At 32.8% G+C, this 19606-nt stretch overlaps 1 protein-coding gene across 1 annotated transcript; it reads right to left on the bottom strand.

Annotated features, from left to right (window-relative positions):
* Positions 1-4489: 4489 nt before the first annotated feature.
* LOC127726235 (heat shock 70 kDa protein 12B-like) lies at positions 4490-19526 on the bottom strand. The gene is made up of 10 exons (XM_052233541.1): positions 19363-19526; positions 18236-18419; positions 17255-17551; positions 16619-16667; positions 14244-14299; positions 13475-13543; positions 12955-13286; positions 11701-11919; positions 7987-8137; positions 4490-6557 (listed from the first exon to the last, which is right to left on the bottom strand). The coding sequence occupies exons 1-10, from the start codon at positions 19402-19404 to the stop codon at positions 5890-5892; spliced, it is 2067 nt and encodes a 688-aa protein (XP_052089501.1). The 5' UTR covers positions 19405-19526; the 3' UTR covers positions 4490-5889.
* Between the last annotated feature and the right edge of the window lie 80 nt (positions 19527-19606).

Below are 19606 nucleotides of genomic sequence, written 5' to 3'. Positions count from 1 at the left end.
TGGACAACAGGCTCCTGACTTAGGACAGCTGCATAAAATGCAGCGGGTTTAAACGTTTTAAAAGGCGCCAACCTTCACCCTAACCTGAGACAGTAGTGTAACATTACAACATAAAAAACACACTATAAAATATCAATTGAAATGGCATAACTTGATCAAAAAGACATTAAAACAAAAACAAGTAAACATGAAATATAGATTCTAGGTACTGACGTTGTTTATCATCTTAATTACGTGTTATAATGTTCTTTTTATTTTCTTTGTACATTTTTAATCTTTACTATTATGTCCAATTTTGGTAATATACTTTTTTTTTATAACGAATTTGCTTTATTGTAACAAATAGACTAGTACAACATTGAACAAAGGTATACAGAATGGCATATTCACAGCAAGGAAGTTTTAAATCGAAAACAACAATTGAATATATAATGGTGTAACATTAGGTAAAGCATAAATTATCTAATAACAATGGAATCTTAATTCGTTCTTGGAATACTTTTTTGTGGTGTTTAAATCAAAATTACTAAACCAAAAACCGACATTTATCAATAAGTCTATAGTAGGGACCCAGGGACTCCAGTATTTGTTATATTCCTCTTCAGATGGGTTTTTAAATGAAATATATTTCTCTGACTTCATGTGTTCCTTTAAATATTTTTTTAAAGCATTTTAATTTGGCAATACGTCTTGTAATTTTGCTCGGTAAATAAAGTATTTTGTAAGCAAAATAATCTTATTTTTAACAAAATTAAATTTAATATTTTCAAAGTTACCAAATAGAATAATTTTGATATTCAAAGGCAGTTCAATATTTGTCATTTCAAAAATCCAGTTGTTTAGTGCATGCCAGAGACTGGAGACCATATGACAGCTCCAACATAGATATTTTATGGTCTCTGGTTCTTCTTTGCAGAATTAACATATATTTCTACTGTTTATTTTCATCTTGTGAAGTAGTGTATTTGTTTCCAGAATTCTATGGATAACTCTATATTGGAACCAGCAAAGCTTAGTGCTTCTAGTATATTTAGTACACGGAGTGTGATTTTTTTCCAGTTAATACCATTCATATTAAGATGGTTTTCCCATTTTTTTCTTTGCAGCAAAAGTAATATATTTCTCATTCAACACTCTGTACATGTCCTTTGAACCTTTCTTTGATTCAAAGAAAATACGTTTATTGAAAGGTAGCATTGTTTGAATTTTGTTCACCTTTACATTAATATTGATCATGTTTAACCTTTCTTTAAGCGAGTGTGATCATCCATAATAATGTAAAAAAAATGGTCTAAATTGATATAATTGTTGGAAATTTTGAAATGACATAATTTTGCCCTGATTATCTAACAAGTCATGCACTGTCCAAATTCCAGCTTTATCCCAGTTTTTATAGTAAACACTTGAACCACCAATCTTAATGTTTTCTCCCTCGCATCAAAGATAAGATAGAACTTCATCAATACATCTTGGTTTTCTAATTTGATTAAGGGTTTTCCAAGCATCAAAAACCTCTTGTCAAAATTTATTTGATGACCTTTTTATGGGCCCAATATAACTTAGTTCCATAAACTTATTTGTTCTACAATAGAGACTAATCTCACGCACTTTGAATTTGAGTTATACAGCCTTCTTATCCATGTCAGCTTCAATCCCTGTCTAAATGCTTTTAAATTTAGCATTTTTAAACCACCAATATAATAATCTTGACATAAAAGATCTCACTTGACCTTATCTGGTTTATTATCCCAGATAAATGCATACATTTTATTTGTTAAATTACGTAACATATTCTCAACTGGACTAGGGATAGATAGAAACAGATGATTTAATTTAGATATGACCAAAGTTTTCAAAATGGTAATCTTTCCAAAGGAGGTGAGATACTGTTTTGACCTGACACTGGCCTATAATTTAAATAAATCATTCTATCTAGATCAAATGAAAAAGTAATTCCAAGGAGCTTAAATGTGGTGCTGAAGCCCCATTTCAATCCCCACTTAACACAAATTTTATCTTGGCTATGTCTTTTGCTACCTATCCAAATAACATTTGTTTTTTTCTATATTAATCTTAAGTCCCGAGATTTCAGCATAAAATTGGAGAACGCGAAGAGATGCATCGAGTGATTCTGGCGAGCCATCTGATATCAATGATGTATCATCCGCATATTGAAAAAGTACATATTCTGTATCATCTATAGTAAAAACCTTTATCTCCCTACTATTTCTCACTTAAATGCCTAATATTTCTGCACATAGCAAGAAAATATAAGGCAAAAAGTTTTGTGTCACTGCAGATGTTATATTATTATAGAAAGTTTTAACCTAGGATATATGTCACCGTACTTACCTGCGAAACTAGCGGAATTTTACAGGATACATCAAGAAGAGATTGGACTCCTAATGTAACTATGTAATAAGTATATTTGGTAAATAGAATATAGAACTTTGAATAAAAAACCAAATTATGGTCCTTCAGGGGGATCCGTATTATTGCTCATGGCATGTACACGTTAAGTGATAAGCCACATTTGCTCATATTTTACTCGAGGACGAAATCAAAGTTTATTCAAAAATTTTTTGTGATCAAGCTTAATTACCCTAAGTCTCCCATTTAAAGGGAGAAGCTGTTAGTGGCATAGTTATTTCTGTTAACTAATTTTAGGTACTATTATTTTGTACAATGATTTTAAACAGTAATAATATCTTACATAAATCTTCTTTTTCTTGGGGGTAAACTTTTTCCTGATATATGTGACCATTGTATCTAAGTAAACTAGCAATGTGTAGTATTTGACTTAGCATTTGGAAACAGACGTTTTGCACAAATTGGGGTCTTTTAGTAACTTTGACCTAAACCTTTTCAGAATGACCTTACAATCAATAGAGGACTTTCTACTTACTGTATGTGACAATATATCCAGGTCAGATCTTATATGTAATACTTGATTTATCATATGTAAAACATATGTCTGCAGAAATTTTGGTCTGAAACGACACTACATAAGGTTGACGGCCACCATCACGAATTGGTTAACCGATATTATATTTATCAATATGCTTTTGCCGGACATGGTTTTGTGGCTTTAGATCGTTAGATACCAGTATAATCGTCTGGTCTGTAATTTTAGATCTTACCAATGGTGACATGTTGACTGAGCGCGAATAGCATGAGAGGCTTACCCTGTCGACGCACAGGTTTCGCTCTTCTGGGAGTCCATGTGATTTCCTCAATTTTGTTTGACAGCTTGATATTTCTCTTCTTTATCGATGTTCGAGATTTGAACATTGGTAAACTACTGTCGCTTTTATCTAATAAGTATGACCCCTTGACATTTGACATTGTGACCTCGAAATCAATATTGATCATCCTCTCATTATATGTGAACATATATCCCATTAGGATGCAATCCAATAAAGAGTATTAAAGTTAATATCTGGAAATTGAAACTAACAGACGGGCGGACGGGTAAACACATATTTATTTATTTCACGAATGACATTGGACACGATGGCCAAAAGTGTTTGCCCAAGAGAGATTTTAATATAATAGTCAAGTTTTTTTTTATCATGTTCTGTTTAATGTAGTCACAATCCCTATGGTATACTTGGTTATAAAAATACGGTAATTTCTGGACAGCTCACATTCCGGCAGTAAAATCCATTCTAAAGTGGGATGTCTTTTTGGCTGTGCGGGATATACAAATTTGCAGTCACGTCTGGTCGGAATGTGGACGTTGAATCCGATGCCTCGTGAAGGCGGAGTATCACGCTCTCTGCACGTTAAAGAACACTTAAAACAACTTTCTGAGGGGTTCGTTAGTGACCTGTTGGAAGGCGGAAGGCAAAAGTTCTGCTCCATCCAACATACCTTTTATTTTCCAGTCGTAATCCAAATTTTGCACCCTTCATTTGATCATCCCACCTTGCAGAACCTACCCATTATTGGTAATTTGTAATTATCCCGAATATGCATCAATAATTGCCACTGAACTTAAAGCAAGCTACAATCAATCAAATAATGATTTTTCTAATTTTATTCACCCTGGACGATTTAAAGCCTGACTTATTGTGCAGAAACTTGTCGAAGACTATATGTAGACCTCAAGATGTCTATAAGTTATTTTTGTCGTTTTGTCGCTGTTTTGTTGACGTATATTTCATTTAATTTATATTTTCAATTGCTATAACATTTTGTGCATAATAAAGGACAATCAATGGAAACCCCATCAAATAAAAAATGAAAACAACACGTTTAATATTTTCATGCGTCCGAAGCGCATTTCTGGATTTACCTTCATCAGGAACGCTCAAAGCCGAATATTTGAAAGCCGAGGATGTATAAAAACCCAAAAAGTTGAAGAGCTATGTGACAAAAAATACCTAAAAAATAGCCAAATCCATCTAAGGTCAACTTTGCCTGAGGGTGTTGAAACCTTAGTTTCTTTATAATTTCAAAATTTATAAACGGACAATTTTAAAAGTTATTGTATTTTATGGAAATTAATTTACTCGAATGTATACAATTTATTCTACAAGTAATAATATGATTAAGAAATACAAAAAAACAAAACCAATGATATTAATAAATATATAAATATATATGTAGGACTCTGAACCGCGATGGTACTCCGAACCGTGATGGTAACACTGATGTGCGATGATTTGACGCTGAAGTGCGATTTTGATCACGCTGAACTGCGAGATTGTGGGATTGTGACGCTATCTTGTTGATAGCTACGCCGAAGTGCGATTCTGGTTACGCTGAAGTGCGATGGATTACATAAACTATAAGTTCAACGTTTTCATGTTTACATTTATAAAATGTAGAAGTCAATTTGTTTGTTCGAAGTTCTTTTTAAGTTTTTTTTTTTAAAGTAAAACATCCAGAGTATATATAAATAAGAAGATGTGGTATGAGTGGCAATGAGACAACTCTCCATCCAAGTCACAATGTATAAAAAGTTTACAATTATAGGTCAAAGTAAGGCCTTCAACACGGAACCTTGGCTCACACAGAACAGCAAGCTATAAAGGGCCCCAAAATGACTAGTGTAAAACAATTCAAACAGGAAAACCAACGGTATAATCTATATAAAAAACAAGAACCGAGAAACACTTATGAACCACACCAACAAACGACAACCACTGAACAACAGGCTCCTATTAATTAAAAAAAGTCATGATAAATGGTCATTGCATTTCCAGTCGTTACTGTAACGTTGTAGTTTACTGATGTGCGATGGTGGTTACGCTGATGTGCGATGGATTACATAAACTATAAGTTCAATGCTTATATATGTTTTCATGTTCACATGTCAACTGCATATCCAGTCGTAACTGTAACTTTCTATTGTACTTTGTAAATAGTTTAAGGCAAAAAAGCAGTAACTCATACAATCGTCCAGATATTGACCACTATAGACGCTAGATAAAAGATTATTTTTTTCTTTTAAAATCACTACTAATTGCAATGACTGAAAAACGTGGTAGTTGTTTGGAATGCAAATACTACTTGATAAGTCAGAACTTAACAAAATACGCGAAAAATGTAAACGGCTGCTGTAAATGAGAACAAGGAGCAAGATGGTTTTTACTGCAACTGGACAAAATATTGAATGTTTGGTATTTATATACTAACTAATAAAAATCAAACTCTCATATTAATTGGACATCTGTAGATTTTCAACTAGCCATCACGCTTCTTATATACCATCGCACATCAGCAACAGGACCATCGCACTTCGGCGCAGACCATCGCACTTCAACATGACCATCGCACCTCCGAGTCGTACATATATATACTTAGTCAACATGTATGCATGAAAGACTCTCTCTCTCTCTCTCTCTCTCTCTCTCTCTCTCTCTCTCTCTCTCATATCGTTTCTTATTTAAGGCTTTTTGTTTTCGAACATGGTTTGATGTATTGAGGATTTTGGCCATATAAAACTGCTCCCTTTACAACTGCTAAATCAACATCGCCTGGAGGATAAATTATTTGCACAGTCGGAAAAGCCTGTTTTAATGTGTCTCTGATGACATCAGAATTTGAAAATCCTCCAACTACAATAAATGTTTTAATTGCGTCCGTTTTAGCTTTTATCAGAACAAATTTGATATCTTGTACTATATCAGAAGCTACTTTTGAGATAAATGTAACAATTAATTCCTGATCAATCCTCAATCTGTCATTTACAAGAACTAACTTTTTATTATACTTCTTCGAAGTATTTAATATTTCTTGAAATTCCTTTCCGCAATGTTCTTTGCAAAGTTCATTCAGTAAATATAATGGAAATTTGCAAGAAAGTAGTCCTTTCTTTGATGTACATGCAGATAATAAATTGTTTATGCTTTCGATTTCATCCAATAATTCCAGAAAATTGCCTTTCTTTTCCAACGATTGTATCACTTTTTTCCCTACTAATTCCTCTAAACAGGACAACAATTGTTTGTCTACTGCTTTCCCACCATGACCACTTCCAGAAGGTTTACAAATTTCTTTCAAATTGCCATGTTTTGAAATTCTGTGGGCAGTTATGTCGTCTGTTCCTCCTACAAAAATCGTCTGACTATAGCAGATGTAAAAAATAATTCGCAATGTAATGCCCAGTACAAACAAAACATATAGTGTGTAATAAATTGAGGAAATGCTAATTAGTGTCACCACTTTAAGCTTATAAAGAAAGGTGCCCATATAATTGGTTTGTGAACGAATCTAATTAACAAATTGCTTTTTACTGGCATTGGAACGTTGCTGTGTTTGCCTAAAAAAAAAAAAAAACTTTAAACTTTCTAAGAATTAAAGCTTTTCTTTTGCCTTCTGCTCTTGCAAACAATTCTTTGTACAAAAGTAGGATCCGAAAATTCATGTTCTTATATATCACGTATTCCTTGTTAACAAAACATTTTAGTTCATTTATATCTTTTGGAGTTTAGTATGACGTCCATTTTCACTGAACTAGTACACATTTTTGTTTAGGGGCCAGCTGAAGCCCGCCTCCGGGTGCGGGATTTTCTTGCTGTGTTGAAGACCCATTGGTGACCTTCGGCTGTTTTCTGCTCTTTGGTCGGGTTGTTGTCTCTTTGACACATTCCCCATTTCCATTCTCAATTTTATTACATGTAATCGTAAAACAAAACTTAATAGATCAATTTTAACACAATTGGATGGCAAGCCTACAAGAAATCACCAAAAGCATTAAACTACTGTTTATATAAGGATAATTTGGAGTTTGAAAATATTTCAGTATTTCGGATAACATACTGATATCTTTATTTTTAAAAATTTCGAACTCTGAATATGAAATTACCAATTGAAACTGGCAGATAGCAAAATTTTGAAAGAGAAAAGAGAAAATGTGTATTGTGCAATTTAGATGCTTTTGGTGATGAATACCATTACATTTTTAATTGTTCAGCTTTTGATAACTGTTGAATACAATGTAACAGAGAAATCGCATTATAGGAATAGACCTAACACTATGAAGTTTCATGGTTTAATGAATTCCAAATCATGTTCAGAACTAAATAAGATGGATAAACTAATCAATGAGATCAACAACAAATTGAACTTTTCTGGGTGAATATGACTCTATCTAGTTTCGTACGTAGTCCTATAATATAAGACTTCGTAGGTTCATATCGTTTGCATTCAACGTTTTTTATCGGATATTATTTTATTAAAACGTTGAATGCAAACGATATGAACCTATGAAGTCTTATATTATAGGACTACTTTCGTACGTTGTTTATGTAATTGTATTGAAATACTTATAATTATCTCTATACCTTTGTAATTTGGTTTGTGAGAATAAAGAGGTATGTAGATTATAACGAAAGTGTGTTTAGTTACGTAGTTTTTAATTATATTGTCACATTCAGTGAACATGGACCTGTTAATTGGCTTAATTTTATTGGTTCATTGCGACATTAAGCTTTGTGGACCCTCTTTAAAATTTCTGCATACAATAAACATACGTACCTCCCAAGTCAATTACCAAATATTTTCTAGGAAACTCTGTAATTGTTGCGTCTAGCTTGTGATCTCTTAATAAATGATGAATATAAACTGATGCAGATTCAGATTCCACTACAATCATTAAGTTGTCATTTTGGTCATTGACGATTCCTGCCTGAAGACGTATAACTTGTTGAATTAAAAAAAAAGTTATCAGAAGTACTATTTATTATTAAAAAAAGTTAGAAAAAAACCAAGAGGGCAATCAAAAACATGACACCACTAACCAAAGTTAAGGGGATGGATGAGCGCTCGTAAACATGTTTAGCCCCGCCTTATTCTGTATGTACCTGTCCCAATTCAAGAGCATGTAATTTAGTGCTTGTCGTTGGTTGCTCCTTGTCATATTCGTTTTTCATTAAATGTTTTATCAGTAATAAGGCCATTGGTTTTCTCATTGGAATTGTTTTACATTTGGTCATTTCAGGGCTTTTTATGTATCAATATGGTATGGGCTTTCGTCATTGATGAGGGCCGTACGGTGCTGTGCATCTACGTCATTTGGTCGCTATATTGAATAGTTGTACTAGTTTCATTGGCAATAAAACCACATCTCCTTATTTGTAAATTGACGTTGGCTCCAGACGAAACCGTCATCAAAGTTTACACAGTAACCAAAGTAATATTAATACATGGCGACTTCATATTTTTAATTGCTATCTTCTTAGTATTGTTAGTTCTTTGTTTTTATATTTTTACGATATAGGCAATTTTAAAAAATTTAAATATTTTAGGTCATCGATGGTTTGATTTTTTATTATTGTGTTTTCATGACTTTTGTATGTGTGTATACATTTTGTTATTCAGTAGATTTGAAAAGCTCACTAGAGCTTGTGTTTATGTAGTTTATTGAATATCGACCTTAAATAAAACTTTGAATCTATCATGAACCAACCTGTATATTCAATGTTTGTCACGTTAACAAAAATGTCCATGCAAACTTTGATGGCACATAACATTGTACATTTTCAACATTGACTCAATCCAATTCTCGTTTTATTTGAACTCATTCTGACATTAAATATGAAAGCATCACCTCTAGTTAAAAAACTAAAAATGCTAGGTTTATAAAAAAAAATCCACGTGGACAGGTTATGCATTTACTTTAAAAGGGACCAAAATAAAGTGCACTCTCTTATTGGATGGAAGGATGAATAGGGATTGTGACCTCCAATTTTCTGCAGTAAACTTTAGTGCAGAACGGAGAATGTTTAAATACATATATGTATTTCTTTGAACTGGAACGATATCGAAACAAAAAGGTGTTTACTCCGCTAATAATGTAGCCAACAATATTGTACTGTTGTTTGATGCTAGCTCTAAACCGAGATACTCAAAACTGAGATTACAAATTCAAGTACTTTCTTAGCTTCTTCATACAATGGAGAGATATTGTAGATGAATACATTTAAACAAAAATTGAACTGAAAGTTGCTACGGAATATCCGATTGTTGCAACTAAGCATTGGCTTCATAAATTTCAAAACAAACTACATGTGATATGATTGTCAATGAGACAACTCTCCACCAGACACCAAATGACGCAGAAGTAAGCAACTATAGGTCACCATACGGCTTTCACAAATGAGCAAAAGCCATACCGCATAGTAGGCCAAAAGCTCCATCTAGTTTTTCATCAACTACTTATACGCTCCTTTGATTAATGCTTACATCTGTTAAGAATCATTATCAAGTTGCGTGACAAAGCTTATAAAACTATTGCTGGATTGCAAAATTAGACATGTTAGAGGCAACAGTAGTTTACTGATGTTCAAATCTTATAAATACATTAAGAATATACAAACCAAGGTATTAAAAAACTAACGAAAATTCACGAACTCGTTGCATTGGCAAGGTACGCGTCTCCTGTAATGCATACATCACTCAGTCAAAATGTAAAAATCGGGAATGACACAATGAGGTTTTTTTTTCGGATCAAGTGACCATTCTGGTATTTAAAGATCAAAAACCGCGAAACATATCGCTAGTGAGATGAGACATATACACATCGTATCGGTCGTCCAAATCACGATATGAAGCTGACCCTCTTATTACGGTTGTACCATTCTTAATCTCAAGTTCACAGGGTAACTGAGATAGAAGCACGCACTGAATGCGATTTATTGAATGACAAGACATCCTTTATATATCTGAAAATGTAATTAAAACAAGACAAGATGATGTTTTGTCTTTGTGAAGGGTCTACTCACATTCTGCTTCATATGAGTACAGAAACACGTCGGTCAGTAGGGCGTTCAACTAGTACCCATTTGGATACCGACTAATAAAATATGTTGTCAATCAGAAAGACCAGTATTTTGATGATATCATCTTTGGATTATTTGTTGTTGGAATCAGTGTGGTTCTACACTAAGTAATATTTTGAATGACCTTGTAACACAATTTAGACATAAACAATATATTCTTACAAACTAATGTGTACTTCATTAATAGACCATACATTATATTATCATTATTATTTATTTATAAGTTTGTAAACTGACTCTAAGAAGCGTTTTGATTTTGCAGCTGTAACTAAGGACTAATTACCGTCATCTTAACTTATGATATTGATACAAGCATTTTTTTTCACAATGCTTTGGACCAATTGTCGTATGAGGAATTAAACAATCACAGAACTGACCATTGGCAAATATTAAAGTGCCTACTTATCCAATCGAACTGATACGTGTATCGTTCGGACAATTAATGACCATAACATATGTCCAGAACAATAAATATAAAACAGTATAAAAAGACAAGCAAAGAAAGAGAAAGTTCGGATTCTACCAGTCTCCTTGGAGGCGTGGGTAGAGGAAACAATTCCGTTCCAACAGAATCTGTTGGCTATAGACCACAACATTTACCCGTTTATTTTAATTTTACCGTTGACGTCTTTACCATCACAGACCAGTTTGACCATTGTGAACATTTGAATTTTTGGACATTCGAACAATTTTATTTTACGTAATAAATTATTATTTTTATTATTAATAATACGACTTCGTTTCAACCTTAAACATTTTATCTGCGATTTCCATTTTGGTACAATGAGCACTGTTTAATTATTGAGAATATGTTGTCAGTCTTTCAATCATGGCGTTGTCAGGTTTCTTCGACTCATGACTTTGATGCCCCTTTGGTATCTTCCAACTCTTTTGTTTTATTGAAAAATGAAAATAGTTGTGAAGAGCGTATAAATTAAAAGTTTTGGTAATACTGCAAAATTGTTATTATTGCTTAATATAAAATAAACAGATGTGGTATGATTGCCAATGAAACAACTATCTATCAGAGTCAAAATGAAGTAGATGTTAGCAATTATAGGTTACTGTATGGAATTCACCAATGAGCAAAACCCAATATATATGGTCAGTTAAGCCCATCTCTTACTGTACAAAGAATAGAAGTAAGAACTTAAGAACGATGTTAAGTGGAACATCTAAACAGCATCCTTCTTTCACGGTAGGGTTTTTGTGTCCACTTTTAAGAGGGAAGATTTTCGTCATCCTTCTCATGTAATTTTGATGATATTATCTCTTTGGAAGCCTTGAATAAAGTACGTTTATTTTTGGATCATTTGTCTCCAGTGACAGTAAGCTTAAGGCTCTGTCTATGACCTACTCCTTAATTTAATTCAATACTAATATTCGTATTTAATATTACATAAAAACTTACCCTTTCTGCGCATGTACGCATGAATGTTTCAGCTCTATCAGTCCATGCAGCTGGAATAGTTAATACCCACTGGACGTTGTAATTAACGGAATTTGTATTAAAATTTGGAATTTCGGATTCTATACGTTTCTTCAACATACTGATCATGTTTGAGAAAACTTGTATGGCAGGAACTGGATGTCCCTTTATGTCTTCTATCATCATTGTGTCGGAGATATTCTGCAACAAGTGGTACATTTTGTATGTGATCATCATAAGTGATAACCAAGACATTCAAGATAAAATAAGAATGAAGCTCTGCTAGGAGAGCTTTATTTTTTCCCCTTGAAAATCGACGGTAAATATCGTCTCACTCTTTTATTCATATCTACAATTCTATTGTATACTTTCATTTCGTTTTAATTTACAAAAGCACAACATTGAATTCTTACATTTATTTATCATCTAAATAAAAGAAAGAGGTATACTTTATTGACATTTTTCATTTGAAAGAAAAATTTCAATCACTTATCTTCAACAGAAATTGTCTAGTGATATGCAATTTGTAATCAAGTGTATGTCAGATAGCTGATCTTTTTCAAAATGTCGATTTCAAACTTTGATTGACCGTTATGGAATATTTGTTTAACATATGACGACGGATATGTTCCAATTGCCTTAACCACAATCGCGCCCTATTTTCCTCGAATGTGACCTACGGAATTAGACTTATCACCGGGTTTGAACTTATGAGCAACACGACGGGGTGTGGAACAGAATCTGCTTACCCTTCCGGATGACCTGATATCACCCCTGGTTTTTTGTGGGGTTTGTGTTGCTCAGTCTTCAATTTTCTATGTTGTATTTTGTAGACTGTTGTTTGTCGTTGGTCGATTTTCGTTTTTTTTTTGTCATGGCATTGTCAGTTCGTTTGCGACTTATCAGCTTGACTATCCCTTTGTATATTGCGCCTCTCTTCTTGCTAGCGAAAATAAATTTTCGGTAAAGCTATAAAACTATTGAAACGTTCGTAAGATTGGATTTATTATAATAATTGTGTATTTTCTTGTCTATCATAGTATAAAAACTTTTCATATCAATAATATATAATTTGTCATATTAACAATTTATGATGTCAGCTACTTTTTTCAAAATGTATTCGAACAATGTGTTCGGTCATGTACTCTTAATTTCATGATAAACGATGAGATATGAAGATTTCCTCTAGAACTGCAAATCAAGATGAAAATGTCCCCGGTTAGGGGGGATAATTACCTCGGCTCCATACAGTTTCATTTTGAACTTATCTACAAATAGATAATTGTCAGCTTCATTGTCGTAAACGTGATCACTGTATTCTTTTGGTGCATCATATCCAATGTTGATAGGTTCTAAAGTTTGTCTTTTTAATAAGATACATGTTGGTGTTTTAGGAGAACATAATCCTCGGTTTCCGGTATTCCACGCTTTATTTAACTGTATATCAGTAGAAGATGAAATACTGAATGCATACACCGATGATGTTGTACCAATGTCGATTGCTACTACTATGTTAACGTTACCAGTCAGAGAACGAAGAGTTTTTATGGACGATAAAACCGAGATACCTACAAAGTCAAATAAAAGACTGTTCAATTTCATCATTGATGTCACAACATCAGAAAATCAAAGTAGTGAAGAGTATCTTTATTTTTTTAAGTCATATAATATCTAAAATGTCTAATTGATCGCGAAAATTATTTATTGCAAAATTTATCTAATTTGAAAAAAATTCAAATGAAACAAGTCAACTCACCAGCTATGAATATAACGATCCCTCCAACAGCCAGACTTAAAACTACAGCAAAAAATAAATGCGTTCTTACTGGAATAAAATATCAAATGAATAATTAATAAAAGCATAAAAGTCCATAATAAACAATCATGTACTTATCTAATGCCGTTACAAATATACATTCATACAAGAATTTTTTTTTATCTTTTTTTTTTTCATATTTTGGTAGAAATTTTCTTACTGATAGTTATGTCTTTAAAATAAGCCCTTTTATATCAATACTCAGTCGGAAATCTTTGGAAACACATTATCTTCCTTTCCATTATTTAATATTTTTGCACAACCTTGGCGATGAAGTTATAATTTGCATAGAAAACATTGTGCAAAACGAAACAAAATAATTTACTTACAGTATAAACTAGATAATAGCAACGTCTTACATTACATTATTATTCAAGGTTGTTATATCCGGTTAAAATAGTTTTGCCTAATATTAGATTACGTGGTTGAAATCAATATGATAGGTAAAAACATAGTTCTCTTCTTTTTCGGTTGCGGTTTTTTTTCTTTTCTTTGGTTGCTAGTGTCACCAGTTTATACGACCCCTTCACATTTAATTATTTTGAAGAAGCGAAATGATTTGATAAGATTTCAACCCTTATTTTTCTAAATAATGGCCAATAAGTCAACAGCACCTATGGAAAAGTTGTTGTACCATTAAATATTGAGTGTACACCAAAAACACTTTCGGGTGCAGTTATGCAGTATACAATCGTTAAATTTGCTTTACCTGTAACAAGTTTGTTATGAAAACTTGATGGTTCTGTGTAATTATCTTTACTTTCTCTGTAAATAATTTTTTTATATTTTATAACAATATTCATAAAATTATATTTAAAGTAACTTGTCTAATGTTTATTCATGAACGAATTTTACTCCGTCAATAAACTTTGACTGTGAGGTCGTTGATATAATAATAATTATCTTAATAATTCTATGAGGACTCGTGCTACATCAATCTTCAAAGCAACAAACGCGTAGGTAAGCGCTTGTCCTACCCCCATGATAAATATGTTGCACAGACTATATGCACAGGTACATGAAATTGTGGCGAGGTTTTAAACCTAATTCTTTAAAAACTCAATCATCTACATGTCATCTAAAATATATATTGGGTTTCAAAATTCGGTGTCAATGCCTCATTCCTTTATCAAGCCGTGTATATAATGATATTTAAGAACAAGAAACGATATATTTGTTCGTATGAATCTTGACGTGGCTCGGTATTCATGCATCCAGCTTTCGGGGTTTTGGCTTTTGGCGTTCCTGATGCGGTTGGGTCCAGAGGTACGATTCGGACGCATGAGGTTTTTATGGTGTTGTTTTCATTTTGTATAACCATGTATTTATATTTTACTTAATTTGTACTTTATCGGGAAAGTGTATCTGTCATTATGTTTTACTATGCTGTATGTATTGTCAACTACAAAAACCTTATTTTTGTTGGCGTCTTTGTCAGATTTATTAGTATGTTTGTTTAAATTTTTTAGTCAGATGTGTTCTTTGTCTGTGATGTATATATGTATGTTTACACAGTTTTGGCTGCTGGATCCCAATTATTGTCACGTAAACCAATAATGTCTGTTGCTCACCCAATTTTGTCAATATAATGAACTTTAAACAACTGTCATACAAATGGGAGGTTTAGCTAGCTATAAAACCAGCATTTTCTTCGGACAATGCATGTACCAAGTCAGGAATATGACAGTTGTTTTCCATTCATATCGTTTGTTGATATAGTCCAGCGTTTGATTTTGTTGACTTTATGGACACACACCCTATCACCCCCCCCCCCCCTAAATCCACCCACCCACCACCACCCATCCCCGGGCCATGTGAGCTATTGCCATCACTTGGCGTCATTAGTCGCCGTCCATCGTCATCGTAAACTTTTCAAAGATCTTCTACGCTGAAACTGACTGCTTTTGATGGTATGCTGGTGGTATCTAATATAAATTGCGCGGGTTTTTTTTTTCGCCAGTCAACAAACATAAAAATAGTAAATACGGGTAAAATGCATTAAGTATCTTATATCTTGAAAACAATAAAACATATTGAAATCTGACAGGGCATAAATGCTCGAAATGTAAATATCTATATTATTTCGTATTTACGCCAAAAATCAGAATGATGAGTCCTTAATGAGTTATAGTCCTTAAATGACGGTTTTTGACTAATTTTCATTGTTTGCCTTTTAACTCAAAAACTATATTAGAAAGATAGAAAAGGATAAAGGCCAAAAATTATGACAATGTGACCGTAGGGGGTATTGCCCTTAAAAGAAGATTTTTTAACCAACTATCGAGTTGTTGCCTCTAATCTTGAAAAATTTAATTATAGATAGGAAACTTTTAACAGCAAAAATTATCAGTATGTAAGATTTTTAAGAATGTCATCATAACAGAAACCTTTGGCTGACCCCTTATAGTTGTGTGTTACTAACTTTTGAGTTTTTGCCTTTTATTTTAATTTTTGACAGGTTAACGATTCTGGTTCTTAGGAGCCTCACGTTTGAATTTATTTTGGAGTTCGATATTTTTGTTATCACTTTTTTCTGTAAAGAATTAGTTTATTGTTAAAGAATGTATGTCTACCCCAGGAGTTGTTGCATGTTTTAAGGGGATGTTAGGTTTCTGTCTCATTGACTGGTACCCTGCATGTTTCTCAATTCAAACTGCACGTACGTTTTGTTAAACTCGGATTGTTTTCTGTCCTTGGTCTTAGTATTTTCGTCAATTTTGAATTATTTTGTACACTTAAGCTTCTCTGTTTGTTGTTATGTCCTGTCTGATTTGGGAAGTCAACAAAATACGACGTGTAAGAGTATGTCAAGCTCTCTTGGCGCACATGAGCCCATGGAAAACTCGTACCGATGGACATAACTTAGACAAACGCAAGTTGTGCCCATTTTGATCATTTGAGGAGATCTTTTTTCAAAATAAGTAGTCAATATATTTGCAACTACTTAACAATATAAACGTTAATGTTATTAATTAGAGTGTAGTCTACCTTGTATTTTAGTATATTGGTTATTTTTTTTTTTATATTTTATTGTTAAAGGAACATACTAATCAGTAAAGAACAAAATGAGTAATATCTATTTACCTATTTAATAAGAACGGCGAGTGCGCTTCTCCTGTGGTACATACACGCACTGAAAGAACAGTGAAAAACATTACAGACATATAATATAAATATAAGGTAAGGTGTTTTTTTTTGCCAATGAGAAAACTATCTATCAGAGACCAAATGACGTGAACGTAAGCAGCTAAAGGTAACAGTACAGCCTTCAACAATGAGGAAAACCAATAATGCGTATCTAAACAAGTGTCTTCCTCTTAAAGACTTCATATATAATAACTGTTACATTGTGCTAAGACGTACATAGTATACAATATAAAACTGAAATTAATTTGTAAAAAGTATAAAGAGGAGTCTCAGCAATTAAGAGTACGTATATTTCTTGTATTTGCACAAAGAACGAATTGTATTTCATAGTACAGATTAACTGATATCTCGCGTTCTTGATGTCAAATTTGTATATAAACATGTATTAGGCTTCCTTTAAGGACTGCTACTAGAAAAAAAGTACTGTCGAATTTTTGTGTACAAGTCATGTGTTAACATCTCTTCCTGAGAAATACTATTGTGCTTTATTACGATTCTAACCATGATTATTATGTAATAGTGCTCGTTTATGTTTTTTCGTGAATCAAAATAAATATTCAAAAAATCTTTTACCTGATATATGGATATCTTTGTGTGGATCATAGTAACATGAGCAATCTTCTTCGACAGGGAGGCAATTACAGGGATCTCTCGGTTGGACAACAAAATGAAATCCGTTTTTGTGGTCACATTGGCATGACCTATCAGCTACTTTTGAAATATTAAGAGATAGAATTTGACCTTCGTCATTGCATTTTGATGTATGATATAAACAACGACTGCTTATGTTAGCCCACAGTGCAAAAGGTTGGTACGTATCCACAGAACACGGCTTGGTAGTACGCGCACCAGATATCACGTATTTTTCGCCTAAAATTATTTGGAAACATTGTTAAATACGTGAAGGCATAAGAAATACATTTATTTATATAAGATCGACATATTTTCAAATATGGAATAAAACTAAGACAATACAAAACCTTATACTAGTGTAAATTATTTCCATTGGTGATTTGCACTTCCAAATTGTGTATACGTGTCTACCGGTCACTTTTAATTTGAAGTACGACGTGATGTGAGTCGAAGTGTTCAACACTGCAGTTGACATAGTCATAATCATAAATTTCAGTTTAACAGAGGAAAGATTTCTCAAATAACAATAACACGGAAATCTCATCTCTCTCAGATGGGGTTTTTGGCCTTCCCCTAATCAGCTACATATACGGTGGTTAATACTTTTACAAGACCCACTCATTTCGTTGGTTTTGTGGTCCCCCGTTTTCGAAATATTGATCTACAACTGCCTTCAATCATTACCTGTCAGGGAGTCCACGAATTATACAAGAAATTGGAAATAACTTTTTTTTTAAATCATAGGAATGCGTTTTCTTTTATTTGTCATTAAATTTCAATACGATACCGAAAAAAATATTTTATTCAAATACCACAAAGCCGTTAAGGGATCATGATAATATTGCTTTACCTTAACTAGTGTTTTACAGAATTTTGACCTCATTGGTTACTTAAAGCTGCATGCTAATTAACTTGTTTTACCTCGAGAAGAATAATCTGCGATACGATCACAGGATTCAACACGTATAAATGCATTGACATCATACAAACAAGCATATCGGTCAGGTGTATGTTTGCTACAGAAACCTTTAGCTCTTAAGTTTCTCTCTGAAAAGTCTGGACATTTTATGTCATATAAATACACCAGACTACTGAATACCAATATCTGAAATTATACAATACAAAGTTATATGATTTGTACAATTTGTGAACAGATCTGATAGATATTCGTCCTTAAGTTTCCGAATTTCCGTGTTTCAATTACATGTGAATTAATTATACGACCATTTTTTAAATACAAATGCAATTTATCCACCTGAACTCATTACTACTAAATCAAACATTAAAGCTGACCTGATGTCTCGTTTAGACCTTGGTATTAGAATTTAACATGGTGATATCCATACAAAAAAATATAAGAGGAGAGTTTTTTTTTTTCCTTTCCTATAGTTTGTTTTCCTTTTCTTAATGGGGATGGCTTCTGATGATGGTTATAACTATAACCATAACTCACTCTCGTATTTTTGGGAAGTGTGAGTGTGCTTATAATTTTGAAAAAGGGAAGGGTTGAGACTGGAAAAAACACATTAACAAATTTACATTTTCATGTACCTGTTCCAAGTTAGGAACCTTGTCCATAATTGTTGTATGCCATATCTTAATAATGTTTTTGTTATTTGGAGAATTGGTTTTGGGGGCAGATCTTTTATCGTTATACAGCATTCAAATACTCAGGATGATTGCTTGACCCCTGTATATTGTTCAAGGCTGCATGCTGTGAAGAATGTGGATGGTAATTCATAATAAGCATTACCAAAATTAAAAATAACAAAAAAAACGAATACCTCATTATTTTGACCTAAGTGACCTTATCATTTTAAACACTGATTTACAATGTGTTTACTTATTGGAATTAAATGAAATGTATGCATGTTTGTTATGATAAATTGTAGACTGTGACATGAATACACTTTTCCTTCAATGTCTGTGTTATATGTTTGACAAATCATCAGCAAATTGAAATCCAAAAAATAAAGAGTTTAAACAAAACGAAAGTAGAATTTTATTTTTCCTCTATTTTCACATTAGTTAAAATGTTTCTTAAATACCTGATTAAAAATCAACCATATGGAATCAATAAACATCAGCATAATGAATTATGAACGTGATTCAGCGAGTACTTGAGTCCATGCACTTTCTTTAGAACAACATTACTTCATTTGCGTGTCTATTCATGATATATAAAATATTACGTATATCGGTAAGTAATCTGTCTCTACTGTCATCTACGGTAGTGATATGCTTAACTTACTTTCATATAAGGTAATGTAAATAATCTATTTATAGCACCAT

The sequence above is a fragment of the Mytilus californianus genome, unplaced genomic scaffold (genome assembly GCF_021869535.1).
Source record: "Mytilus californianus isolate M0D057914Y unplaced genomic scaffold, xbMytCali1.0.p SCAF_17, whole genome shotgun sequence".
In the NCBI taxonomy this organism is placed as follows: Eukaryota; Metazoa; Mollusca; class Bivalvia; order Mytilida; family Mytilidae; genus Mytilus; species Mytilus californianus.
Note: the sequence above shows the minus strand (reverse complement) of the source record. Positions and strands in the feature narration are given on the sequence as shown.

What these genes read in the sequence shown, in the direction of transcription:
- LOC127726235 (XM_052233541.1), bottom strand. Translation starts at nt 19,404, where the DNA reads ATGCTGATGTTTATTGATTCCATATGGTTGATTTTTAATCAG. An exon ending in GATCGTTATATTCATAGCTG is followed by an intron (nt 13,287 to 13,474) that starts GTGAGTTGACTT and finishes TTGACTTTGTAG; the next exon opens with GTATCTCGGTTTTATCGTCC. An exon ending in TGAAACTGTATGGAGCCGAG is followed by an intron (nt 11,920 to 12,954) that starts GTAATTATCCCC and finishes CACTTGTTGCAG; the next exon opens with AATATCTCCGACACAATGAT.